A 26,975-nucleotide genomic window follows, 5' to 3' on the forward strand; every position below is an offset into this window, starting at 1 on the left:
AAGGAAAGAAATTTTCCTTTTCTGAAAGTCTTTTAGGGGCTTCTGGGGGTTTTTTTTTGGAGGCAATTGGAAAATTGGAAAAAGGAAAAGATTTACTCAAAATACCGTCTTTCATTTCATCTCGTGTCTTTGACCGGCTTTAGTCAACTGGTCATCTCGTGCCGTTGAGCAGGTGTAAAACACGGCTCCTGGGGCAGAAAAGGCCCTCGAGCACTTCGGAGCAGGTTTCCAGGTTTCACAGCTCCTCCGGTGGCACTGTCCCTTCCTCTAAGAAGCCTCCTCATAAATCCTTATTTTGGCCTCCTTCTGAATTTAGGGGGACGGCTGCAAAGAGCAGCGCTAACCGAGCAGGACGCAGTGGTCGGAGCCCATCACCCCGCCGGTCCCGCTCCCGGGACGTCCGTGGGTCCTCTCCCAGTCTCCCCCAGCCAGGCTCTGGCCGCTCCGACCGCTCCGAAACCAACACGTGCCCGATGCGTTTTATTTTAACCATTCCCAGTCAATACCTCCTGTGTTCATTTCTAGCATGCATTTTTGTCTGCTTCTACTAGATCCGACTGCTATACTCATTTAGTTAATTCGATAATAACAAGATATTATGAAAATCCCGCTTGGCAGAAGAAGAGGTGGGCAATGATCATATAGAAATGTGCTGGTTTTTATTAACCGCATCATCCAAAAGAGTTAAACGAAGGGAGCAAACTATAAAGCTTAGGCTATTTGTTAAAGTTGAAAGGAGGTCTGGGTTTGAGTGGTGGAATTTGGTTTTTTGAAGCATGAATGATGATATTCACCCTTTGCCCTTGGAGCAGAGAATGTGCTTTGTTTGGACCATTTGCAGCCCTGAGCATGCTGTTGGCACTCATCAGATAACTGTTATTATTAACAATGCACAGATGTATTGGCAATTGCTTTTAGGTAGTCAGGCCAGCTGGAAAGAGTATGAAAGAACTTATTAAAGACAGATATTCTGGTGTGAGTTAGAAGATGAAAAGGAAAAGAAATTCTGCTTTGTCTGTGTAGTTAAAGGCACACTCTGCAGAGGAAAACAAGCAAAAGCATACGTAGTGCATGCGCAATTTTTGAAGGCTAACCACTTTAGCTTGCTGAGAGATATAAAGAGTAAAGCTGTATTTTTACCTTCCTTTTGTCCCTTAGATGCCCATTTGCAAATATAAACGGGCAGGTGCGCTTGTATTACTTATGTTAAAAGAAGATGAAGGTTGTAAGGACAAGCACCTTGAAACTAGGAGAGTTTAACAATTTAACATCAGTATAATCTAAAATTGTAAACATGCGGAGTAAAAAAAGGGAGAACGCACAAATGAATTTTAAAAGCAAAAGCGATTCGGGCGAATTTGGCTCGTGACCGACGGTGCACAATAATCGCCTCTCGGAGAACATTTTGAGCTCCAGTCGCCAGAGTTGCCGCCGCTCACGCAGTCTCCGTGCTGGCCACGCACCCCGCCGCCCAGCCAGCTCCTAACAGAGCCGCACGGCATCGGGGTCTCTCCGATTTCCTATTGTCGGTTGGGCTGATTTTAATTGGTTTGCGTTTTCGGTTGTTTTTCAGCTCATCAGGAAGGATAATTAAAATAAACCCTTGCTCTCCGTGCTCCTCTCCATCCGTCCCAGCGACACTAGCTGGGCTTGTTAATCTGCAGAGCGGTGAAGGCAGGGCTTACTCCCCGTGAAATGTTTGGAGGCTGGTTGTTAAGCGTTACATTATTCAAAACACGTGAAATTGTCCTGAATGAGGAGGAAACACGTCTCGATCATCAAGCTGATGGACATTAACAGTCTTCTGCCACAAGTTTGTTAAATTTGAACTAGATTTAGCTACTGCCTGCCTCATTCCCATTCTGCAAGGGAAGCTGTGGACAGGAAACTGGCAAGGAGTGGGAGGCATAAATTCGAGGTACCCACAGCTTGGACCGAAACCCTTATATAAATCCTTTGGATTTCTAGACTTTAGAGAAATACAGCTGGCATTACTGCCTTCTGTTGACCAAGCAGGAAAGTTTAACCCGTAGTCCAGGGTACGAATGCTTAAGAGCCTGGAGGTGGCTTTAAGATCTGAGAATGGTTTAAATGTTACTGGTGAGGAAGAGGGAGAAGGGGATGTAACACGTTTCTCAACATTTCCAGGTTTACAAAACCTGTATGCCGAGCTAGAGGCTGTTAGGATTGGCTCAGTCTCAAAAACGAGGAGAACAGGAGAAAAATAGATACATACACGACACGCAAGCAGCTAACCGGCAATTTTTTTCAGTTTAGTGCTAATACTTGTGTTTGCTATCTTTTAGGAGAATGTGAAACTGCATTTTGAAAGTTTGACTATTGATTCATAAAAGATTTTATAATTACTATTTATATCCCTCGTATGAGCATCACTATTAGAAGCCACTAGAGCTGTCCTGGTCTCCTGTATCATAGACCCGCCATCGCCGCTGTGAAAAGCGGACTCCTGCCTCGCTGGGAACTTGTCATAAGCAAATGTCAGTGTTTCCTAGCTGCCAGTTAGCAGAAAAACGAACGCTGAGAATTTGTGCGAAGAGGAGAGGCTTCTTTGGCATCTGTTGGCCATGACGGATGAGCTAGGATTTAACATCCTCCCTCTGGTTCCGTAGCAGAGCAGCATTCAGGCGGATAAACCCACCGCAGAGCAGGAGCGGAGGCGCTGGAACGGGCACACACCGTTTCTCATTCTGACTGCCAGGCTGCCAATTACATGGCAATTAGTAGAATAAATGTCTGAGAGATGTTTCCCCCTCCCCGACCATTTTATGGTTCGGTCATTGTTCAGGGGGCAATATGTCTCGCTCCGAGCTACGTTGACTTTTTTATTTGTTAGCCTTCATCAGTTATAGGGTGTTAATTATACCCCTAAGCCCGAGGAGCTCGGTCTTGTGCCCTTGCCAACATGGCTCTTCCTTTCCCTCCTTTCATCTCTCCCAGAGGTCAAAAATAGCCGTCTACGAGAAAATGTGGTCGTACATGAAGTCGGCCGAGCCCTCGGTGTTCACCAAAACGACGGCGGACGGGGTGGCGAGGGTGCGGAAGTCGAAGGGGAAGTTTGCCTTCCTGCTGGAGTCGACGATGAACGAGTACATCGAGCAGCGCAAGCCCTGCGACACCATGAAAGTTGGCGGCAACCTGGATTCCAAGGGCTATGGTGTAGCAACCCCCAAAGGCTCAGCATTAAGGTGGGTGGAATAATATAACAATATCCATGTTGTTATAGTATTCCACCTACCCTGATGTATTGTGTTGTCATTTTCTTTCTTGTGGATTTTGAGGTAACTTTAAAGTTTAAAATCTTCAATATTCCATGGAGTTAAATAAGACGGTAAATTATGGTTTCGTTTATTTAATGCATCCATTTTTTTAGTGTTCTCTTCGTGTTGTCCTTTCTGATTGTTTGTTGCTGTTTTAATTTTACAGTTCAATGGCTTTTTCAATTTAAATGGTAAAAGCCGAGTTAACCTGCCATATGTGACGAATGTTAACTGCATGATGTGGTGTTCTTGTTACTTTTTTTCTCAAAGACGATTTCCCCATCCCGCACACTTCAGTTTTGAGCAAATGTTATCCTCCATGCCACCTTCCAATATTTAACCCTGTATTTGCTGTACAGACATTTTGATAGCTCCACGTTCTGTGAAATTTTAGCCAATTTGTCCTCTTGTGCTCCTTTTTTTATACGTTACGATTTCCTAAGCATTTGTGCATTTTTTCTTACAAGTTATGTTTTATCGTTTCAAGAAATGCTGTTAACCTGGCAGTATTAAAACTGAATGAGCAAGGCCTCTTGGACAAATTGAAAAACAAATGGTGGTACGACAAAGGAGAGTGCGGCAGCGGGGGAGGTGACTCCAAGGTCAGCCTCAATGTCACCACAATCGGGTACCTTAGCAAAGAGTAATCGGCAAGGCTGTTATTTTACTTCTCAAGGAAAAAAAAAACCAACAAAAAAAAAAACCCAAAAAAGAACGCAGATGAAAACTATTTGAATAATTGTGGTGGGGGAAAAAAAGCCATTTGCTTGCCCAGTAGCTCTTTCAAAGAAACGGTCTTATTTAATATCATCAGCAGGCTTGGTCAAGCTTGGAAACCTTATTTAACTAACAGATAGAAAGTCCAGTATTGGTGGGACCAACGCAGAGCAAATCAGTACTCGTGACTGTACAAGAAACCGGTGACCACATCTGGCCGCCATACTAACCCGCAGAGGACAAGGCTTCGGTCCTTCTCCATGATTTAGCTGTGATGGAGAGCGGTTTTTGGGAGGCTGTTTTCGCCAGGATCACCTGTGCCAGCACAGACCTGGAGGCGAGAGGGCTCCCTTCTCCTTTGCTCTTTTGGGGAGGGGTCAAGAGAACCAGTACCGGCACGTGCTGGTTTGCTGGTCCGAACTGGTGCCACCAGAGCCCCTGGGAGGAAGCCTGGTCTCCGGAGAAGAGCTGCTTGGGTGCGTCTGTAGCTCAGGGAGGGAGAGGGTGGCTGCTCATCTAATCGCAGCGTGGGGACGAGATACAAGAGTGAAGCAACGATCATAGCAAAGACGTGGTGTTACGCAGAGACGGTAGTCACCCGCTAATGGTAAAAAAATAGCAATAACGGTAACGCGTAAGGAGCTCGAGCTTGCAGTAGGCAAAGCTGAAACGAGAGATAACGTTGCTTGCAACAGGGAAGTGCATTGATGCGCTAAACTGGAAATGAATCTTAAGGAAAGAGGTTTTGGTAGTTTTGCCTACAATATTCAAATGCCACCTTTTGTAGGTCACTGACCAGTCTCTGCACACACCTGTGCGGGAGCGCTGCGTTCGTGTTTGCTGTGCTTTTGAAACAGATGTGGATTCAAACCCTAGCTCCAGCGACAGCAGTGGCAAAGCTGTCACCGCCTTCTGCTGAGCCGAGGCTTCCCCCAGTCTTTCAGGCAGCCTCTACGGCAGCGAGACTCTCAAGTTGCTTTAATGAGCTTGTGTATTGCAAAAGGTAACTAGCGTGCTTTCATGTTGCCAACCTTTACCCTGTAAAGCTGGCAGTTTCTGCAGTTCTTAACCTGGTGAGGAGAAGCTGTAGCTAGAGTAGGCTGGGCACTGTTGGTCACCTGGAGTACAGGAATTACCAAGAAAATTAATTTACAATACGTTGTTATACTGAAAAGTACCGAGATTAATTTTCATAGTGACACTCTCCTACAGCTAGTAAAACCAGTTCCTTAAGGAACAATAACCCCTAATCTCTCTTATAAAAATGCTTCAGCTTTGGTCCAAAATCAATAATAACAGTATTTTCAGTAAACTGCAGATTTGCACAATTACTGCAAATTACTGCTGCATTCTATTAGTAAGAGTTGCTTACAGTTGGCTACGTAGGAAATTACTCAGCTACGCATCTCTGATGTTAGCAAAAGCCACTGCGTAATAATAAAGGAAGGAAAAGCTCTTGAATTCAGGTTTGTTCAGTAACTGGAGGTCTGCAGTGCTCAGCAGCAGCCTGGAGACGAGCATGAGCTTTTTTATGCTTTTTAGCTCTGCTGCTCATCCTTCACGCAACATTTTTATAAAATGTTACACTTGCCAGTATATTAAATGTTTAATATTCTCCTGGGATCCGGCACCGCATTGTCTAATGCTGCCTCCGTGAAAGAAAACTCTTTGTACAAACCAGCCTCAATGAACTTCATTGCTTCGAGTTCATTGAATTAAACCCAGCCAACTAACGCTTACAGCCCTAAGGAAACTAAAAAGGATTTTTTAAACGGTCATAATCAGGGCAGGGCCATCCTTCTATTTTCGCTTGTGCCGAAAGACCTTTTACAAAGAGCGGTACCATCCGTTAGCAAGCCCTTGGCCCTGGTCAGGGAATGGTGAGGGAGCGGAGTCAGGCGTGCCCTGGTACCACGGGCGGGTGTCCAGTGACGAGGGAAGGGCAGCAAACGCGATGACGTGTGTTTTGCTGGTTTAATCCGTAAGTGACAAAGCGCTGTCTTTCCGCAGTTTGCCACGGCACGCTGTGATGAAGGACTGCTTGTCTGTTTGAGCTACGGCCGTCGGCTCTTGGGGCCACGGCTCAGCCGGCAGAAGTCCCCAGGGAGGAGAACGTGGGTGGGAGAAGACCTCCCGCAGAAGACTAAGCTAGGGGAGGCGGGGAAGGGCTTAGCTGTTGTTCCTAGAGTCGTAAATCGAAGGGCTTTTTTCGTTAGGAAACGGCTTCTCTTTTTGAGGGGGCGTTGCGGCGGGCAGGCGGGTGCCTTCCCGGCCGCGGAGCCCCGTCGCCGGCCGCTGACGCTGCCCGCTCGGGGAGGGCGAGCGCCGGTGCTGCCCTCGGGGTGCTGGGACCCCCCCAGTCTCACCGGCCTCTCTCTCCTCCGCCCCGTCCTCCCACCAGCAGCCTGAGTTGCCCTCGTCATCTCATCCCGTCTCTGCGGTTAATTGTTTCTGCGAACACGGCTTAATTTGTAGAGCGTTTCAGAGGAGTCGCTTCAAAACTGTTCTTTTTTTCCCTTAAAGGAGGCGGGGGGGAGCGGATCAGAGAAGACGGGGTGGTGAAGGTGCCTCAGGTGGAGATGCGGACCTTGCACCCCATCAGACGGGGCGGCACGGGGACCATTACTCGCTCAGGGCAGCTCTCTCTACCGGCTAAGCTGACGGACCGCTTCTCTTAGCTCCGCCAGTAGAGACCCAGGCTTGGGAAATCGCCGCCCTGAGTTTGTAATCGGCCGCTTCCTACCTACTGCCAACGAGCTGCGCGTAGCTGGGAGTCGTTGCGGACCGACGGTGCCGGTTTCTTAAGCTGAATTCCTCTGTGCGATCTGATGTTCTAGCTCGCGCTGAAAGCCAGAGGTAAGTATGCAGCCTGTTCGCTTGTGCCGGTGCCCATCGCTGTACCGCAAAGGACCCCGTCACCCAGAAAACGCCCTCCCACGCTCATCCCTCCTGCGGTTTAGCATGCGGTTCGCCTGTGCTTGGAGATGAATGATTCCGAGCTGCGACTTCGCCTCTTCTTATCGTATCTTCATTGCCATTGGAAAATTAAACAGTGACCTCAGATTTCACGATGATTTTGAGTCTTGCAGCGGGAAAAAGAAAAGGTATTCAGTCGACTTTCTCCGAGGTTTCGAATCTGTTTGGTTACACAGACTGTAAGGTTAGTCCTGTGAGCATCCCGTGCTCCTGGGGTCCACTTGTAATTTAAGACTAAAGAGATTGTGCTGTTTTAATGAGATTGTTTTAAAGGCCTCAGCTGACATATGTCTCATTTTCAGTGCTACCAGTATATGCCAGCGCTGGTGTGGAGCAGAGGGTGCCAGTCCGCCCTGCAGTATCTTGGCTGTCGGTACTGCCCTGGCGAAAGGAGTTGCCCCATTTCGGTAGTGGTCCTTATTTAAGAAGTCCCAAGGGGAGCGTGCTCCATCTATATGTAATTTGTCTGTGACGCATGTCAGTACGTGTGGGCTGACTTGGCTGGTGCAGACATTCTGGTACGTGCATCAGAATTTGTTCGCTTAGCTCTCCTAAATGAGCGTGAATTTACTTTCATCCATTGGATTCATGGCAAAATTATACCGTCTTCAAATTCTCTCATACGTGTGAGCTGAGTTCTCAATCGTGAGAGAATGCAAAATAGCAGTTATAAAAAAACCATATTCCAGGAAATATGTTACAGTGTATTATGAGTTTGGAAACTAATTATTTTGTTTATTATACAATCCTATCATCTCAGAGCTGAGTGATGGCTGAATAGGAATTTAACAAGAAATAGACAAAAGGGGATGCAGACGGCGGTAGCAGGCTGAGTGACTTAAGTGAAACTAATTATTCAGTTGCATAGGAACAATTTTCTGCTAAGATAAATTTCTGTAGTTCTGCTGTTGATATATTTCTTGTATTCTTATGCCTTCACGGTAACATTTAATGACAACCAACACAGAAGGAGAATGTTTGAATGCAGCATCTCGCCAACTTCACATGCCCAGATTATTTGCTAATTATTTGACTTAATTTCTTTAATATATTCTTTTTTAGGCTGATATCTCTTTTGGAGTACATCTGTGAAATGACGTGCGATGTGATACTACTTTGTTTTTCAGTTGTTTCTTTTTAATCGTAGGATTACTTTTCCGGCGTGCTAGTTGAGTTCTGCCCTCGGAGCCATGCTCCATAAAGCATCACATTCCCAAGCCCTTCCGAGCTGTGAGTGTGGCCACAAGCAGATGGGATTTGTTCCCCCATTTCTCTGTGCTATTTTGCTTTGATACATTTTCAGCACAGCCATTAGCATTTGCGGCATAATTTTTTTAAGTGGCTTATTTTTAGAAGGAATCTGTTACGCATTATTTTAGATGATACCTGACATCTAAAGAGCACCATTGCCAAAAGTGGTGTGCTTTAAAGAGAACATTTGGGGAAATGGCTATCTTAAAAAGATGCAGCACAATTTATTTGAGCAATTTGTTTGAAATTATGTTCATCAGCACGAATTTACTTGCCACCCATTCTATAGGCCTGGGTTATGAGCTGGAAAAAGATAAAATGTCTGGTCGGAGCTAGGAGAGTAATTCATGCTCAGAGCTAGGAGAGTAATATGAAATTATTGTATTGTGCAAATCAGTGACAAAGCAAAATAATACTTTGAAAGGAAGACATCAGAATATTTGTTTAATTGACAGCTATTACTTTATAGCATATTAGGAAATAATACCATGTATGGTTTGTGCCAATAATGAAGTCTTAATGCTCTAGGAGTTCATTGGAGCATCTCGCTTAAAGCATTGCCAAGAAGGGCAGAGAGCGTGCTCTGGTTTGCAGAAATGTCTGGGCTGTTGCGCAGATTGTTTGAGGGTATTTTCCTGGGAATGTAACTAGGAGAATGAGAATTTGGGATGAGCAGGTTGCCCAGGCTGGGAAGATGCTGGCGGAGTCAGGGCTGGCATCTAAGAACTGGGAGCTGTTTTGTTTTGCCTGTATAAGCTTTAGCATCGTGGGGACGAGCTTTGCTGCCTCGACGAAGCTGGACCTGAGTGTGCAAGGACACGTGCTTGTGCAGCGTCAACGGGGGCAGAGCCGGGCCTCGTGCAGTGGCACTGCGTCCTGCCTTTATGGCCCCCAGAAATCTTAGAGAAAGACTTGTGACTCATGCGCTCATTTTGATAATACCTGTGGTGCTTAACAGTTAATTTCCATAAATTGCTTGCATGAGTCATTCATCCTGCATTGTAAGCATCAGTATGGGAAAAGCCGAGGCAGAGCTCCTTGGGACTGGAAAAGGAAAAAGGAAAACCAGCAGCTCAAAGTGGGGCTCCCAGCAGCAGGAGCAGGGCCCTTCCTTTGAACATCTCCCTGGGGGTCTGGGCTTGCCTGTTTCCTCTTTAATGGTAACTGCTGGCACCTAACATACAAAGGGAGAAGTAAATGCCTTTCTTCTTCAAAGTAATTCTAATGTTTCAGCGTTGAGCTCGGGTGGACGCAGGCACTTTGCGTTGCTCTGGTGGATTTCTCTGTGCTGGCTGGCACGGTAATCATGGGTCGGACGCCTCTAGCTTTGTACGAGCGATGTAGCTGTTCTTTGAATGTCTTGTGTAGCCTTTGGACTAAGCAGCACCTACCCGCAGCCTACTGAGGAGCCCGAGAGCAGGAGTCACAGAAGAAGCCGTCCCAAGAGGAAAATAAATCGTAGAAGACGGGGGGAAAAATGGATGTGTCTAGAGGCAAGAGAAAGAGAAGGTGAGGGGATAGCCTGCACGCAAGGTAAGTTGAGTCTCTTGCTCATATCCGTCCAGGTTAGAAAGGATCCAGGCAACGACAGGAAAGATCCACGTTGCTGTTTCAGATGTTGTAGGTTTGAGCGTGACGTTAAGCATCTGCTCTCCCTTATTCTGCGTCCCTGTTCGGGTAGCTCTTCCTCCCACCCCCTCGCCACATCTGTACCTCCAGTCTCAGGCGCTGCTGTAAATGAACTACAGTGACTTGTTATGGCTTGCATTTCCTAATCCAATAGGCACGTATTATTGCATTAGCTCTTGGCACTTCTATTAAATTATGATCCTGTTAGTACAGAGTTTAATTTGTTTGAGCTACATTTATGAAACGTATAAATATACTTTCCTAGAGACAGCACCTGCTGCCAAACACGGGCTGCAAAGTCTCTGCAAAGAGTGGAGGAACTTGCAGTCTCAGCTGGTAACACATCTGGCTCCGTGCAGGTGTATTCAGAGCGTGTGTAGGTGTTACAATGGCATCGGACATCTCTGTATGTCTTCCACGTTGCAGCAAATACAGCATCAGTTAACACACCTGAATTTAAAATGCATACCTAGTTACTGCAAGGAAAAACCCCACAGATTCCACAAGGTTGCAGTGGTTGCTCCAACCTGCCTCTAAAAGAAAAACGCGAGAAACCTTGAACTGACCAAAAGAACGCTATTTATGGAAAAACACAGTAATGAAGACTAGAACAAAGTTCTGTTACGGAGAACTATTGCAGCTACTGTATACTCAGCAGTAACTAAAAATCCCATCCCCGATAGATCATTTGCAGAGCGTTCAAACGTCCGTTGCAAAACCGGTGTCCAGCACCCTTCGCAAAGCCTCTCGTTTGCAGGCGTTTGCCACCAGAGCAGAACTGAAAGCGTGCGGAGGTCACGAATGCCCTTTGAACAGAAGCAATCCCGGCAGGATTGCTGACACCCCACGGCAGTTCGGCGGGAGGAACCGCCGCCTGTCTCCATCTCCCGCAGTTGCTGGCTCCGTTGCTGGCAATATCACAAGCAAATTTTAAAAACGGCTTTCTGCGCTATTTCACAGATCAGATTTTTATCGTCCCGTGACGCCGTTCAGTCCCGAAAGGCACAAAAGAGGCAAACCGTGCAGTGACCTGAAGGAGGGTCCCAGCCCGGCTGCGGGTGATGGCCGCGGATGAGCCCACGGCCAGCGCTGGCAGCCGGGGAGCCGCAGTCCCGGGGCGCTGATCCCCGGCCCCCCCTTGAGCAAAGGGAGCCGCTTCTGGCTCTGCTCTTGAGGAAAAACAATGTCCTTCTGCCAGGGGATTTAGCACTGTGCCCGATGCCTCTGAGCGTTATTCCAGCCATCAACATGCAGTGTATTTCTTAGGTGGCCGGGGGATATATGGGGCTTGAGGCACCGGGTTTTAATCTTCTAATTTTGAAAGCTCTTTGTCTTTTCAAGCTAGATGGCTTTCACTTTTATCCCTTCCTCTGCCCACCCGTAAAGCATTTCAATCCCTCAAACGTTAAATCTTATAGATGTGCAACTGCTGGTAACGCAGGGCAGGGAAAAAATGGTGCAGATCTGAAATGGTAGCAAAGAGCAACCAGGTTCATTCCTTAAAGAAGAAATGCCTGGTGCTTTCTCCACGAATATTAAATGTTCGGTGTGAAATACAGAAGGTCACTTTTTGAGACAGAAGGTAACCAATAGGAATAGTGAATGACCATATGTTTTTATGCCCACACTTTCAGGGCTCTGTTCACTCCTGCTTGAAGTACCAGGTAACTGTAGTCTTTAAACAAACGTAGTGGGTTTTAATAATGAGCCCATTTCCATCTGAAATCTTCCCCATCCCTCACGCGTGGGTGCGTAGCAAAACATGAAGTTGTGGCACAGAGACATTGCTAAATCGGTAAATTATGACAGGCAGATAGATCGTATCTTGGAAAGAGGAGAGCACTTGGACAATGCATTCACCCGCAGGTTTTGTATCTAGTCAGAAGTTATTTCAGTAACAAGATCTGACAAAAAGTCCGTTCAATAGTTACAGATCAGGCTGGGATTTATAGAGCTTGGGGGAATAAAATGCCTTATTTGATTTAGATGGGTCTTTAACCTCAAGCAATGCCCTCTAGAGAATAATGCTGCATTTGGTATCTCTCCCTGGATTGTTTCTATCTTTATATTTTAACAATACCAAGGTGGTTGTTAGTGAGATTTTTGTGGTATCCTGTCAAATTAAGCGGAGTGCCCAGGCTTGATTTCTGCATTTCTCAGTGCCCTGCGCTGCCGTGCGCCCGCGCGGGCCGGCCCGGGGACACGGCGGTGGGCCGCTTGCCTTCTGGCGCGCTCAGCTCCAGCGAGCAGGACCGCAGACCCCGTTGGCATCATCTCCCCTTCCCCCCGTCAGCGCTGAGCGCGGGGGGCTGGCCATTTGGCGTGATGCGTGGCTTTGAGGCGTTTCTCTGCGGTGCTGGATGCGTGGGGCTGAAATCTCGGTGCAAGGCAACGGTGCAGTCGTTGGGGTCGTTCTCCCCGTCCCCTTCAGATATTTCCCTCTCCGAGCACGGTGAAGGTGACAATTCCCACATGTCCGCAACAAGCTTCCCACCCTGCCTCCCCTGAAGTCAGTGGAGATTTGCCAGTGATACCAACAGGAACAACTAATTCAGTGTTTTCAGGAGTCTTACCCCAAAGGATGTTAGGAGGCATTTTGAATTAAGAAAATCCTTGCTTGTTCGCGCCTTAGTCCACTTGCCTTTCCTCTGACACTATGAGGTGGATTTTGGAAACCCGAGCATTTAACGTCTAAACTCTTGGATGTTACAACGTTGGTTGGGTTGTGCTGATGTCAGCAGTCCCAGGGGTGGTCCAGCCAGCAAGGACAGCTTTGGTCATTAGAAACAAGAGAAAAACAATTCGTGCTGCAGAAGTGAGAGTGCTCTAAATATGTCAGATTCCTAAATTAAAGGGATTAGGCAAAAATAACAGGGATTAAAAATACAACAAGTCAAAAAACACTTGATAACGTACTAACCAAGACCTGGTACCACCATGGACTTTCGCCTCCTTCACGTCACTGGGATTTGGACGGGAAGGTGAAGAGCCCTTTGCAGGGGATGCAGCTCTTGGTCTGACTGCTCGCCTCGGCAAGGGCCACACGCCGACTCGGAGGGAGGACGTCACGCATCATTAATCTTGCAATCTTCGGAAGGCCAGATTTGCCAGAAACCTCCTGTGGCTTTTTGTTGCTCCGATCCCACAAATCAGCAATAAACCTGGCCGAACCAGATATTAGACCAGATTTACAGCTGTTCTGCCCCCATGCGGTATGACACAGCTGGAGCCCAGGGGTGCCTTTGGCGCGGTGATTCTGCCTCCCCTGATGTACCCAAACGGCCAGCGCCAGGGTACATTAAAACACAAACAGCTTTGCTGTAAATACCGCATCCCTAGTGATGTGTGCCTGCATTTCCACAGCGCTTCTCCAACCAGAGTTATTTGGCATCTGATGTTGTACCGCTGGGAAAAAAATGAGAAAGGGCATGTTAGTGACCACGCAGGATTTTGCATTGTGGCAGATGCTGTATTAATTACCCGGGGAAGTGATGTCCCTGGCCTTCTAGCCAGACCTCTTAGCAATGGACGAGGCTTCTGTTAGCCGTGCGTGCCATACGTCTGGAGCCAGCATCCATCTGCCTTGTGAGAAGGATCCCCGTGGCCACCGGTCTTCAATTTCTTAGCTTCATCACTGATTGAACCCTCTGTCCCCGGGTAAGATGGCACACATCCCTCCCTGGTGCCGCTGGGGACGCAGACGTCCTGCCTACGTGGCACTGTGGAAGCCACCGAGCCCTCCTGCGCAGGGACGGCGCAGAAGAGCGGTGGAGCCGCGGTGGTTGGAGCTCTTGCCCGGCGGTTGGCATCCTCCCGAGCCGGCTGGGCAGCCGGGCGTCCCTCTCCGGGCTGGGACACTGATCGGCTCTTCTGCAGCTTGTTCGCTGCTGTCCTGAGCCTCTGCCCTGGGCATGAGTGGAGAAAAGCCATTTTCAAGACCAGAGAAGAGTTCTCACTGCTGATGTTATTCTGGTCTTCCTTCAAGCTCATGCGTGATTTCTTCACCCTCTACCCCCCAAAAAGCTACATTCGGACTCTCAAGATGCTGCAAGCAACAGTGCTGAGAAAAATGCCGCACTGTACCCTGTACACCAAATATTTTACGGAACGTCAGAAATCAGCTGAAGAACACCTGCAGTTTGTAAAACCCAGGTGGCAAAAGGTGCCAGGTCAGCCCTCGGGCAGCCCCACTGCCTGGGAGATTCAGTGCAAGCCATGCACTGCCCACCCCGTCCTGCGCAACTCTGAGGAAGCCCTTTAATTAGCGCGTTGAAGAGCCTTTGCTTGTTGCACCTTTTCTTTGCAGCTCCCTTTTCTGAAGGATTGCGTCTAAAAATCCGAAATTAATTCTGAGCAATGGTTCATCTGGTTGGAGGGAACAGTGTGCTGTCTGCTGTGTTCATTTGCTCTCCTTGGCAATGATCATTTTTGGGTATAACATTTATATTACATCCATTAGAGCATAGAATGGGATGTGAATTATCCAAAGCTGTTCCAATCACCACTTACATCTTTATTGATTGCAAGTCATAAACATAACTACGGTGTTGCCGAGACTTTATGCCACTCAAACACCGGTTACAAGCAGCCGACGAAAGTCTACAGATTATTGGGTGAGATTTTCGAGTCCCCAAGTGACTTTTGCTCCTAAATCTCGCCTGTAGTGGTCACCGGCTCTTCTCTGGATCACCTGCTGCGACTTGTGAGGACCAAAACACTGGCTACAAAGCCATGAGCATCAGTACATCCCATTGCTTGTTCCTGGAAAATCGCTCTTTCCTGGCAAGATCGGGATGTTCTTTTCAAAAATTAACAGCACTTTTCCAAGAAGTTGCTCAGACTCTTCTCTGCAGTCCGAGTTCATTCAGGGAAGGGTCCTGTTCGCAGCACCAGCACGCAAACACGATGGCCAGTAACTGGAATCAGATCGCCAAAAGAGCAACCTGGCCAGCTTTTCCAGTTGTATGTGGGACTTCAGCCTGCTGGGTCTCTTTCTTAAGCTGGTAGAAGCTAGAGTGATGGCACTAGGTAAAATATCTGTTTAGGGATTATCTACTTTATATAGGTGCAGGTGAAATCGTGAACCTAAAAGGTCATTAATCAACCTAAAAGCCTGTCATGATTGATAATTTGAGAGGGGCAGAAATTATATCTTCTCGCATTTGGGACTGATAAAGAACTATTTCTTTGATGATTAATTTACTTTTTTTCTACTTCAAACTTGTTCTGGCCAGAAAGAAATATTTTAATGCCACCAGTTTTCTCAATGGAGTTAAAAACTACTGCCGCTAACCTGAAACTGGTGCTGTGGCGAGAGGAGGCAGGGCAAGAAATCCCTCAGACAGGGTGAGGGTGTCTCAAAGAGAAGTAAGAAGAGAGCGCAGATGGCTTCTGCACCATCGTCTTCCCTCTTTTCCATATTAAGGGTGTGGATGGAAAATAGGTAATAATGAAATAGAAACATAATAGATGCTCTGCAAAGAGCATATAGCAGCTCTTTCTTCTGAGGGGTGATCTCACACGTCAGCGCGATGAACCTACTCAGCCTGGAAGCGATGCTGTATTTTATGCAAGATCAACCTTCACGACAAAGAAGTGCTGTAGCGATTCCTGAATTTGGAGGGAGAGGTGGCCAGGATTTTTAAACTGAACCCAAAGCTTTGGGGACCTAGTTCAGGGATGGGATTTTAATGAGTGAACGTACATCGTTTTTCAAAAATGGGTTCACTCCGTCAGCATCGTCCTGTCGCCTGGGGCCACCAGCAGCAAGGGGTGCAGCAGGACTTTTGGGGCTGGTGTCCTGAGCCAAGAGGGGCTGAGATGCAGCAGGGAGGAGGTCCCAGGGCCACAAGGGGAAGGGAAGAGGTCCTTGCCTTTGAGATGGTGCCACGCTGCATTTGAAAAAGACTGGCACCACTCGTTTTCTGCCAGTAGCTGCCAGCACCCGAGCGGGGTCTTCTAACGGGAGCAGAGGAACCAAACTGCTGAAACACCGATAAAGCCCACCTCTGTCCCAGGTGTAAAATCGTGTTTGCAGCAGACTCGGATAAAGTGAAGCCTGTGAGAATAGATGGGCACCGATCTTCTTAACGTCGTGCCTCTCTTAAATAAATCAACCATAGCAAATGGTTTAATTTGCCACTGGGGGCAATACTATTCAGTATGAGGCAGCCGGGACCGTTTCTCTAGACTCAAGTCTTCCTGTCATTTGTAGATGTCGGCAAAAAAAAATCTTAGCAGGGTTGGTAAAGCAGCCCAACAGATCCAGCCTCACGTGGTTAAGCCTGCAGCAGCCAACCCTCCTACATCTGGATGAAAAGCACAAGCAAGTAAAAACAAAAAAATCCTTCTGTGATGGTGAGGAAGAAAACCACTGCAAGAATACCATCTTATGACATCTGAAATGATCCTAATTGCCTCAGCTCATTTTCTTGGGCATACAGAGCGCAACAAGAGAGCACAAGCTCTCAAACCTCTGAACATTTTACTGGGATAAAAGCAACCAAACTACTAGAGAGCTGGGCTGAAAACCACACGGGGGAAGATGAAAAAGAACCCCGTCATAAATTAAAGGCAGAGGAAAAACAGCTGAAGCCCCTGGGGAAGGGGCCGAGGACCTCATAGGATACCCTGTACAGCCCAACAACAGCAACCTAATTAAAAAAAGCAGCTGGAAAGCACAAAGTTATCCCAGGAAAAAGATGAGGAGATGAAAGTCTTTTGAGAGAGAGACCCAGAAACTGAGCAGATGATCCTCTCAGCCGTTTTTGGAGTGGCACAGCTAGCCGGGGAGGCAGGTGGGTGGCTGGGACACAGCCTTCCCGTGGGACCCGGGCAAGTCATTTAGTCTCTCCATTCCTCTGCCTCTAAGGCAATTAAAAAAATCCCTCCTCAAACAAACAGTGCCAGGGCAAGCTATGAAAAAATCCTTTTCCTCCAGCTAACAGCCCTCGCTCCCAGAAGAGCCCTACGCTTCCCTCTGTAATAGCAAACAAAACACTTTGCAGCTTCGACCTGCCGGTGTGGGCAGGGTGCTGGCGCTGCCCGAGGGCTTTTTTTGGGACCGGCTGAGTTGCAAGCCGAGGCACAGTACAGAGGATTCGCATTCAACGTGCGCTGCTGAGCGCTCGGCGAGAAAAACACCACGGCCCAGACGTGCCCTTCTGCACCTCCATCAGGATTTCAGCCAAAGCCATGCCTGACTCTGACTATTAAATTGAACAAGGCTAGACAGCTACTCAGAGATGAGCAATCGGAAAAGGTACCAGCAGCCAGGCTCACTTTTCAATATATTTGCTTATCTGGGGAATTTGGGAGCTGAGGAGTCCACCCCGCAGTAGCTCGCCTTGCATCCCCGCGGGTGAAGCGCTGGACCGGGGGCTGCAGAGGTGTCACGCCTTCTCCCATCACCAGGTCGCTCAAATCCTGCTGCACAGGGGAGCAGCTCACGCATTAGGAGGTCTCGGGATTAATTTCCTGGAAGCAGACAAAATCGTTCCTTAGGACTTTGATCAAACAAGCTGCATTTCACATGCCACAAATCGGTGCTTTTTCTAGCGCCTTGAGAGGGCTTCTTCGCTCAGGTACGCACCGTTCATCCCAGTGCCCCGGCCAGCAAAATAGTGGAGCCGAGGGAAGCCGGGGAGCTCGCTCGGGCAAACCTCCAGGTCGTCTGCGTGCCGGGGGGGACGGGACGGGCTAAGGCAGGGGAGGACAAGTGCCAGCTACTGCTTCCCGTCGGACTTTCCTCCCCCAGTCCCTCCTTACGCGACGTGCCCATCTCGTCCCAGCTGCCCGCGGTCAGTCCCCGTGCCGGGCAGGACGGCTGGCAGCCCCCCAGCACAGGAGCACCCCGGCACGGTGACGGCTCTGCGGCAGAGGTTGGCGGGCCTGAAGCATGCAGCGGCTCCTCGGCACTTGTCTGCCTGTCCCGCTCTGCTCCTTGTGCCGGGACAGACGGACGGAGGAAATCGCCTCTTTCCTACCCGGGCTGAGGTATTGCAGTACCTCACCTGACAAATAGGGCCATGACAAACTATAGTGAAAACCCCAGTTTAGGCAAATTCCCATCTGTTTAGTTAAGATAATTTTAGTTTACTACTTTTTTTTTTTTTTTTTGGCAGTTGCGTGTGCACAATTAACTCCAATCTTGGCTTTAAAAAAAAAAATAAAGCACCCTAATTAGCATATTAAGCCTCCTCATTTCCCAATACTGTATAATGTTGTGAAAGCTAATCTATAATGTATTGGATGTTATGCAAATTCTCTGTACTCCATATGGGTTTTATAAAGGCATGCAAATTAAAAATAGTGTTTGGAATAGGACTGGGGGGAGGGGAAAATTTGCACAACAAAATATGCAGATAGGAGAAAAGGTGTTATAACCTTCTCCCTATTGTTCATGTATTCTCAGCTGCACAATGCTTTTCAAAGCAGAGAGATGTATTGCATAAAATCTCTCCGAATTGAATAGTTTTTAAATGAAATTTAAAATGAGAGCACTGTTCTCTAAGCAATAATCCACACCACTCTTTCTGCTGGGGCTTGTAACGGGTGGGTAAAGACACTCCGCTTTCACTGACCTGCATCGCAATCATGCACGGCTTCTTGTAGTGTATTTGCCGGGGCGTCACCGCGGAACTCGTCACAGCACAGCTGCCCAGGAGGGTCCACGGGGGTGGCTTGGCCAGGACCCGGCCGGTCCCCGTTGGCGTAAACCAATGGGGCGGGTGCATTACCCGCGGCACCCGGAGCGTTCGCGGTGCCTGTGGAGGGTGCGTTGATATTTTAGAGCCCTGCCTATAGGTGGATGCAAACATAGCTGCGGCACAGCTGGCTTTTTACGATGCCACCGGCTCCTGGTGGAGGGGCTGCGTGCCTGCTGCCAGAGCCGAGCCAGCAAACGCGGCCGTCTCGTGTGGTTTGTCCCCGCTGCCCGTCGGCCGTGTCCAGCTGAGGGCGTGAAGCCTTCCCTGACTGATACTTAATTAGATTACAGCTGCTGCTTAAAAATAGCCATTTTTACAAAGATAAAATCTTGGCTGGTGTTAAACCAAGCCCTGTGCAGACCGGGAGAAGTGGTGCTGCCTCTGCCCGGCCAGCCGGGAAGCTCTGCCAGCGCAGGCAGTGCCGGCGTCGCTGCCGCTGGGACCGGGGACCAGCGGTTCTCCCCACCTCGATGGGGTTTTTTCCTGCTTTTGCCCTCCCTGCTGACCTGGGTAATGCCGCACTGGGTCACGTTGGTGCAGCCCAAGGAGCGTTCAGCTCAGGAGCTCTTGAAAATGCTCGTTTTTCTCATGGGACCCCACGACCTGCTCCGTGGGCTGCCGCTCTCCGGTTGGCACCTCGCTCCCGCTCTCCTCCCGAAGGGCACGTAGCATCTCCGAGGGCAGCGCTTTTCAACGTCAGCTGCCGAGAGGTCTCAGGGCCTTCTCGGAGGAGGGAACGGGGCTTTTCTTCACTAGCTGCTTCTTCCAGCATCTACCTGCCCCGGGCACGGCGGGGCTCAGCCGCTCCTGCTGCTCGAGGGCTGTGAGCCCTCCCAGCCCGTGGACATTTCCCTAAATGCCGCCGTGTAATTAAGCTTGCAATTAAGTTGTTTTTGTATAGGTTGCGCTGCTCTTTCTCCTCAATCTCTTCTGCTCTGCAGAGAGTCACGCGCTTTGGGGTGGGAGAAAAGCAGGGAGCAGCGAGAGCGAGAAGCGAGGCTGGCACCGGCGCGGACGTGGGCTGAGCTCCTGCATCCCCTCCACTGGCGGCAGGCGCGGACGGACCCGCAGCGGGGCACGTCGCAGGGCAGCCACGCGCGCGTCTGCCTGCTGTTATCCCATGCACAGCGGCACAGCGGCGCTGGGGATAAGGACCCAGCCCTTCCCTGCCCACCGGCTGCCCCGCACGGCCACGGAGCGGGGATCAAAGCTGTTCAAGCAAGAGCAGGAACGGAAGATGTCCCTAATGCAGGGAGCCTGTCTCAAGGAAGCAGGCAGAAAAAAAAAAAAAAACGCCAAGACATCACGCAAGGAAGAAATGGAAATGACAAAACCCAACCGAGGGCTCCTCAGGCGCTGCTTTCCCACAGGGAAAGGACGGGCGAGCTCAGGTCCCCCCGGGCTTGCAGGCTCTTAGCAGCGCCACAGTCAGCAGCTGCCTTCATCCCGCCAACATTTCCCACCCTCGGCACTTTCAGCCGGCGTTTCCGCGGTCGCTAGTTTGTTTCATAAAGGTCTGCATTTGCTTATTTTCTGCTGCAGTTCCCTGGACCGGCGGAGCTGGGGATGCAGCAGCTCCAGGGGAGAGCAGCCGCCCGCGCGGTGCCTCCCAGCACGGCGGCAACCGCAGGAGCTGGAGAAACCACCGCCAGCGGGGAAACAGCCCCGACGGCTGGCAAAATCTCCCTCCGGGACATCCACCCTGGGGTTTTATTTGCTTCGCAGATATGCGCGCACACACACACACACGCAGAGAGCCCCAGGTGCAGGGGGCTGCCCGCAAACTCTGTTTTACCGTAAGAAGCCCCAGTTGCTCGTTGGTGGGGCTTGCTGTCTGTTAGTGCAATACGAGGGGTCCTGCTGGATCAAACCCACCATAATCCATGAAGCTACTGTGAATGCCTGTGATTGTACCAAAGTGGGAAATTGGCCTTGCTTTGTTTCTACTACCTTCATTTAACAGTGAGTGCCGATTACTCAAAGCGATATGGGCAGGACCTGGTAATATAGCGTTGCTCTAGCGTTAACTTAAGGGGATGATCCAGTTGCCTGCAGTGTAAATACTTTGTGGCCAGGAACCCTGCTTTATCGCTTTGTATAGTTTTAAAGTAGTTTAAAGATTGAATAACATAAAATAACATAATATAATGTTATTTATGTTATTTCCCACGTGAAGAACTCCTGTAAACCTTGCAGTATTGAAACTCAGTGAACAAGGCATCTTAGACAAGCTGAAAAACAAATGGTGGTACGATAAGGGTGAATGTGGAGCCAAGGACTCCGGAAGTAAGGTCAGTCGCTGAAGGTCTTTTTGTACTGATTAGCAATCACATTTTGACCCACTGTTTGTTTATACAAAGAATGGCTTTCAAAAGTTGATATTTACATTTTGAAGGTTGAAAGAAAAGAATAGAAAAAATAATTGAACGTGACAGCATTTTTCTTTTGTGCAGTAGCAGACTGTAGTTGTAAGTATGTTTTACTATTTGAGTATTTTGCTAGAAAAACATGGAAAGAGAAGCCCCCCAAAGCCCCCCAAGCTGGTATCTTCATTTAAATGTGCACCTTTCAGCACAGTCAATGTGTATTATTCAGGCCAGCGTCTTTTCTTATTTTTAGTTTCATTGAAAAAACACCTTTTTTTGTCTCAAAATTGTGACTTACTTAGATTCTCTACATGTCAGTTTGGGAAGCAGTCACATGCTTGCTAAGGGTGACCAATTTCAGGACAGACCCGCGATAAGTTAAAAAAAACCACCATTCCTGCCCTATTTTCCCATTCAGTTTGAAATTGGTTTGATTTAAAAAAAAAAACAATCTAGGAATACTGTTGATAACTCATTACATGAATATTATATATTCTTTTTTTATTCTGCTTTGAACCATTTTGCTGCTGTACTGCCCTGTCCCACACCAGCCATGCTGCAGGGCCAGCCAGCCTCCAGCAGCTCCTCGTGCAGGACCGCTGTGGACCCCAGTGGAGATCCCACCCCTGGGGTGGCAGGTGGATCAACCCGGTAGCCGCACACTTAAATTGCAGGAAATATTTATTTACACCATTCAGTTAAAAGAAAACACACAGGATTTTTTTTTTTTTAATGCTTGTAAAGCTATTCAAGAGAAAAACGCTGTAGAAGTGCTGGGCTTGTTGGAGACAAGGACATTTTCAAAGGCACCAAGAGGAGGAGAAATCCAGCTCCAGCTGAAATCAGTCGCAGTCGAGTGTCTGACTCCCCTGGTGCCTTTGGAAGTGCTCTCTATAATAATTCAAACAGAAAGCTATAATTTGGAAGCACCCTCTCGGTGTCAGAGGACAATTTCGAGTTCCATCAAAGCCAATAATAAAAATCATTGATTTTAGCTGGACTGGAAGTTCCTTAGAGCACAACCCTGCAGCTGTTGCATGAGCTAAATTTGGGATCATGGGACATCTGAATGCACAGCAGCTGCAGAAGGAAACTGTAATTGCAAAGAGGTGTAAATGAGTAATATCTTTAGTTTAAATGGCAGGCTGCTTGCTACAACTGCATCTATCCAAACTGCCTGTGAAACGCACAGACACTTACAAGGGACATCGTATTTTATTCTGACTATATGCAAGTTTTGCTGTCCCTGGAGACGCTCGTAAACCGAGCTCTGTCAGCAAGCATCCTCCCTGGGCTCAGCCCCTTGCTGCAGGTTGCTCTGGCATCTGCCCGTCCAGCTGGGCTGGCGTGACGTGGCGTGACGTGGCATGACGTGGCGTGACACGGCATGGCGTGGCGTGACGTGGCATGGCGTGGCGTGGCGTGGCAGCCCAGCCCGGCGCCCTGCCTGCCAGCAGCGATTCCTGCACACAGCCAGCCGGCCCGCACAGCAGCAAAAGGGTTGCAGGTCTATTTGATCTGATTAGAGAATGCTGGTTTTAAAAATGCAAGCCTTCTCCCCCCCATCTGACATGTATTGAAGGAAGGTAAACCCTGGCCAGCATTTTTTCTGTTACAATGACTGGTTTTATTCCGCAAGTCGCTCTCCCTCGGTCACCGAAGGTGCTAGTTTAGCTTAGGGCTCTGCTGCTTGACCTTAAAGTAACTGACCATCTTCCTAGGGTGTTTTTTTTTTTTCCTAACTAACTGTTGAAAAAAAAAAGGTAGATAAGTTTAGCAGCATCTCAGTAATTTTATCTGCATTCACCAAAACCAAGTGTGTAGAGTTTGGGGTTTTTCTTTTTCTAGTTTTATAAGGGCCTTCTGTAAAACCTGCTGTTTTACGCAGCCGCTGCTTTCCCCATCAGAGCTTTCCCAAGGTGCCTTTGCCCCCAGAGATGCTCGGCCGTAGACAGGTTTGCTCTGGGACGCCAAAGGCCTGGGGAAGTCAGTGGCCAAAAAAAAAACCCTCATCGCCTCGGAGTCAGCCAGGGTTTCGCCCACCAAAGGGTGGGAGACAGAGCGGTGACGGCTGCCGGGGACGGGGGGGGACGGCACGGATCCATGAGTGGGACACGAAATGCCACGAGTGTAGTTATTCCAGCTAGGACGAGGTGCAAAGTAGCCTGTTGTCTGTCTGTCTGTCTGCTCCTCGCAGCGAAACTAACGGCGTGGCTCGTTTCTCTTAGGACAAGACGAGCGCCCTGAGCCTGAGCAATGTTGCCGGGGTTTTCTATATCCTTGTCGGAGGCCTCGGGCTGGCCATGATGGTGGCACTGATCGAGTTCTGCTACAAGTCTCGGGCCGAGTCCAAGCGAATGAAACTCACCAAGAACACGCAGAACTTCAAACCTGCTCCCGCCACCAACACCCAGAATTACGCTACGTACAGAGAAGGCTACAACGTGTACGGCACAGAAAGTGTGAAAATCTAGGGGTACGGCTATGGGCCGGGAGCTAAAACCCTCTGGGTTTTCTTTCTCTTTCTTTTTTTTTTCTTTTTTTTTTTTTTTTAAGCTGTGTGTGATATTTTGTTGTGTGCATCAGCAGACTGCTGCAGAAGGGCTTTTGAAGCATCGTCTGGTGGCAGTCTCAGAGTAGAAGTGATTTAAATTTCTTCCCCGAACAGAAGTAAGCTTGGTACCATCCTATATTGCAAACAGTGGTAGCTGGCTTCGTGCTGAAGTGAGTAACTCCTCTCTCCAGCATTGTGCTAGTTCAGTACATATAAAAGTATTTTATTAATTGCTTTAAAAATGACTATAATCGGAGTTTGCATCTCTCTCTCTTGCTAGCGACCTCTTCCCCTTTATTTTTTAAGCTATAATAAGGTCAGGTAAGTGCTTTTAGGAAGTCTCAGAAAAATCTGCAATAGAACAAAAAAGTCTACGCTAGAAATCATGATTTCTAAAGCATGAAAAGTAGAGTTGAATTGATGAAAACGACTCTGGAAAAGCCTGGTTAGCCCATCGCCCACACACTGTGCCTCTCCCCAGGCCAAGCTTCCCTGCCCCTCCCCTGCACTCCCGGGCAGTGATGAAATCTTTCTGGTTTTATTATAGATCGTCACCCTGACAGCACGCAAGAGGAGAAGCAGCAGAGAATGTGGCTACTTCATGGATTCGGACCACCTGAGCCAGTCGTACTCTCGCCGAGGTGTCAGGCATGACACGCATTGATGATGGTGCAATGTACTTTTAATAGGAAAAACTGATATTTTTCCTTCAGTGCCTTATGGAAGACTCTGAGACTCACAACAATGCAAACCATCACCGAAATATTCTTGCTTTGCTTGAAAGAAGAAGAAGAAACAGTAAAAGAAAAAGAAAAAAGAAAAAAAAAAAGAAAAAGAAAAGAGATAAAAGAAAAGAAAGGAAAGAAAAAGAAAGAAGAGAGAAGAAAAAGAGAAAGAAAAAAGAAAGGAAAAGAGAAAGAAAAGAAAGGAAAAGAGGAAAAGAAAAGGAAAGGACTGGTAACAAGATATTAGTATGTGAAAAAAAATTCTTGTAAAAAAAATCAGTGCAACAAAAGCCATTCTTTGATACCACTGCACAGTAAATGAACTTGTGTCCTGAAAGCAAACCGCAGCTGGTTTCATCAGCTACCCCAATTGTATCAAATTATGAAACTCCTCCTGACACAAAGCCTCAGAAATCTGCTGCGTGCGAACACGGACTGGCCTGTCACTGCTTGTATGAGCTGATGTCAAGATGTTTCAGTATTTACTTACCAGTGGTGTGATTTTTTTTTTTTTTTTCCGAGCCACTTTAAACTTTCCAGCTAATTTGAGCAATTCTGTATAGCAGTAAAAGGTGTAACATCTAAAGAAAAGAATTGTGCATTAAAACCCGTTAAGGTCAATGACTGTGAATCTGTAAATCCAAAAGAAAGTAATTTGTGGAACTGCATGTCTTGCTTCCAGATCAGTAAATTAATTTCTTGACAAGGTAGCTAAAGTGTGGGCAGAAAATATTGCATTCCTTTTTTTTTTTTTTTTTCTATCATCAGGCATACCTACAGGTGCTTTATTAAAATGACATTGGGTGGCTTTTAAAAAAAAAAAAAAAGAAAAGCTACTTGCTGTTTAGGTTCAGACCATATATCTCTTTTCTTGCTGTGCATTTGCATTTAATTCACTGTTTAATATCAAGCAATGAAGCAAGAGAAACGCAGGTTAGTTTTTCCCAGGCCTGCTTCCACTTCACCCCAGTTCTCTCACAACTAGCACTGTGCTCCGCTAATGCTTCTCGGTAATGGTCATTTTAAAACAAAAGTAAGGAAAGAGGATAGTAACTCAAATTAGAGCTGCAGTTCCAGAGTAATATTAAGCGATCTAACATGACTCCTGCTAGTACTGTTATATTATATCAGCTCCTGCCAACTCTTGTTTCATGGCTACTGGTGAGAGGATGCTCCTGTCCTTGCCCTCTCTGTAAAGAGGACACCGCGCTCCAGCCGACACTGCTACAGGTAGGGGCTCACTATTACTCACAGCCAACGTCTTAGACAGCAGCAGCGTTTCAGCCTTGAACCTCTGCCTGGAAACTACTTAACTTCATCTTTTTAAAAAAAAAAAAAAAAAAAAAAAAGCAAAAGACAAAAAAAAAAACAACCAACCTTTAAACATATTGTCAATCACATGGGAAATGTTCAATGGAATATCTGCATACTAATTACCTCTAATCGACAATATGTATTTTCTGTAGTTTACTATAGAGTTTTATTTCATCAGTAACATACAATGAAAAAGAAACGCATTTAAACCAGTCTGACCCTTAGGCGTTTAGTTTGCTGATGATAGATTTGAACTTTTAATAGGATTTAAAAAAAAGAAAAAGATTATATGGGGAAAGTCTTGTTAAAAATAAGTATTTCCAACAAAATGTAATATAAAATAATTTTAAAAGCTCATAGGAGAATAATTTATTGTTCGAGTTTTTAACAAGATCTTGACAAAAAATTGTTGTTTTGTTTTCATTTTCTTTCCATGAAACTGTGATTATTTTTTTTTTTCAACTTCTGAACGCGATCACGACCCCAGCAAGGGCGAGCTAAAGCTGTGCGGTTATGAGTTGTATTTAAAACAAACCTTTTTCTTAAAAGCTGTATAAAAGATGTATGTTTATCAGATCAATTTTTAAGAATGGAGGCTTCACACCAGTGAAGGGAGTTTGGTAAATGGTTCGATATTTTTTAAACTTGCATGTAAAGCTAAAACAAAACGTGTTGAGTGCTTACCAATTCCGGCTACCAACTTCAAGCTATCGGAAGTTTGGCAGTAGTCTCACGATGATTTGTTTCGGTATTTGTTTTTCATTTGTTTTGCTTTGGGGGATTTTGGGGTTCTTTCCTTTTTTTTTTTTTTTTTTTTTCCCTTTTTTTTTTTTTTTTTTTTTTTTTTTTTTTTTTTTTTGTAATTTAAGTTCCTATTTTTGGTCGTTGAAACTGCACTTCAGTGAGCAGAAAAATTGCCAAGCAAACTAATGGCTGTAAAAGCATAAACTGCATGTGTGGGCATCAATTACTGAGCCTCATTTTAATGAGGTGTTGTACAAAGAGTTTTAATACATTTTGTAAATAAAACTGTAAAGAAAAAAAAAATAAAAAGCCCACTGATCTTTTCACCAGAGGAGAGAGAGTCCCTACCTACTGATGATGTCCCTTTGGCCAGGCAAGCCTGTCTCTCTCTATTTGGGATGCCCCACAGGTATTTATTTTGGGGCCGGGTGGTGCCTCGGGCCGCGGAGGTGCCACCGATGCTTCACCCACAACACTGAGCCGAGGACACTGCTGGGAAATGCGTATTTCTGTCTTGGCACCCTGCAAACAAACTAATTTTTTTTTTTCTTGATGAGTGAAGCTGGTTGATTTTGGCCGGGTGTGAAGGGCACCCTGCGGGGAGGGGGGGAAGGGGCAGGGGAGAGCCCCCGGGGCTGCGGCCAGGGCAGGAGATGCTATGTCCTCTGTGGGTAAATAAATTCCTCAAACGTTGACTATACAGATGTATTTTC

General features: G+C 47.3%; 1 protein-coding gene across 5 annotated transcripts in view; it reads left to right on the forward strand.

The window, feature by feature from the left end:
- GRIA3 (glutamate ionotropic receptor AMPA type subunit 3) overlaps positions 1-26,586 on the forward strand; it is a 155,551-nt gene extending 128,965 nt beyond the window's left edge. For 2 of the 5 annotated variants that reach the window (XM_029996556.2, XM_029996555.2), the window contains 4 exons: positions 2,959-3,206; positions 3,766-3,880; positions 23,154-23,401; positions 24,027-26,586. In XM_029996556.2, the coding sequence (XP_029852416.1) occupies positions 2,959-3,206; positions 3,766-3,880; positions 23,154-23,399 (609 nt within the window). In that variant the 3' untranslated portion in view covers positions 23,400-23,401; positions 24,027-26,586. Of the gene's footprint in view, positions 1-2,958; positions 3,207-3,765; positions 3,881-20,735; positions 20,851-23,153; positions 23,402-24,026 lie in introns of those variants that run through there. The other 3 variants (XR_005931023.1, XM_029996557.2, XM_029996554.2) reach the window with 3 other exon arrangements.
- Positions 26,587-26,975: the final 389 nt, after the last annotated feature.

Source organism: Aquila chrysaetos, chromosome 21 (assembly GCF_900496995.4).
Source record: "Aquila chrysaetos chrysaetos chromosome 21, bAquChr1.4, whole genome shotgun sequence".
NCBI lineage: Eukaryota > Metazoa > Chordata > Aves > Accipitriformes > Accipitridae > Aquila > Aquila chrysaetos.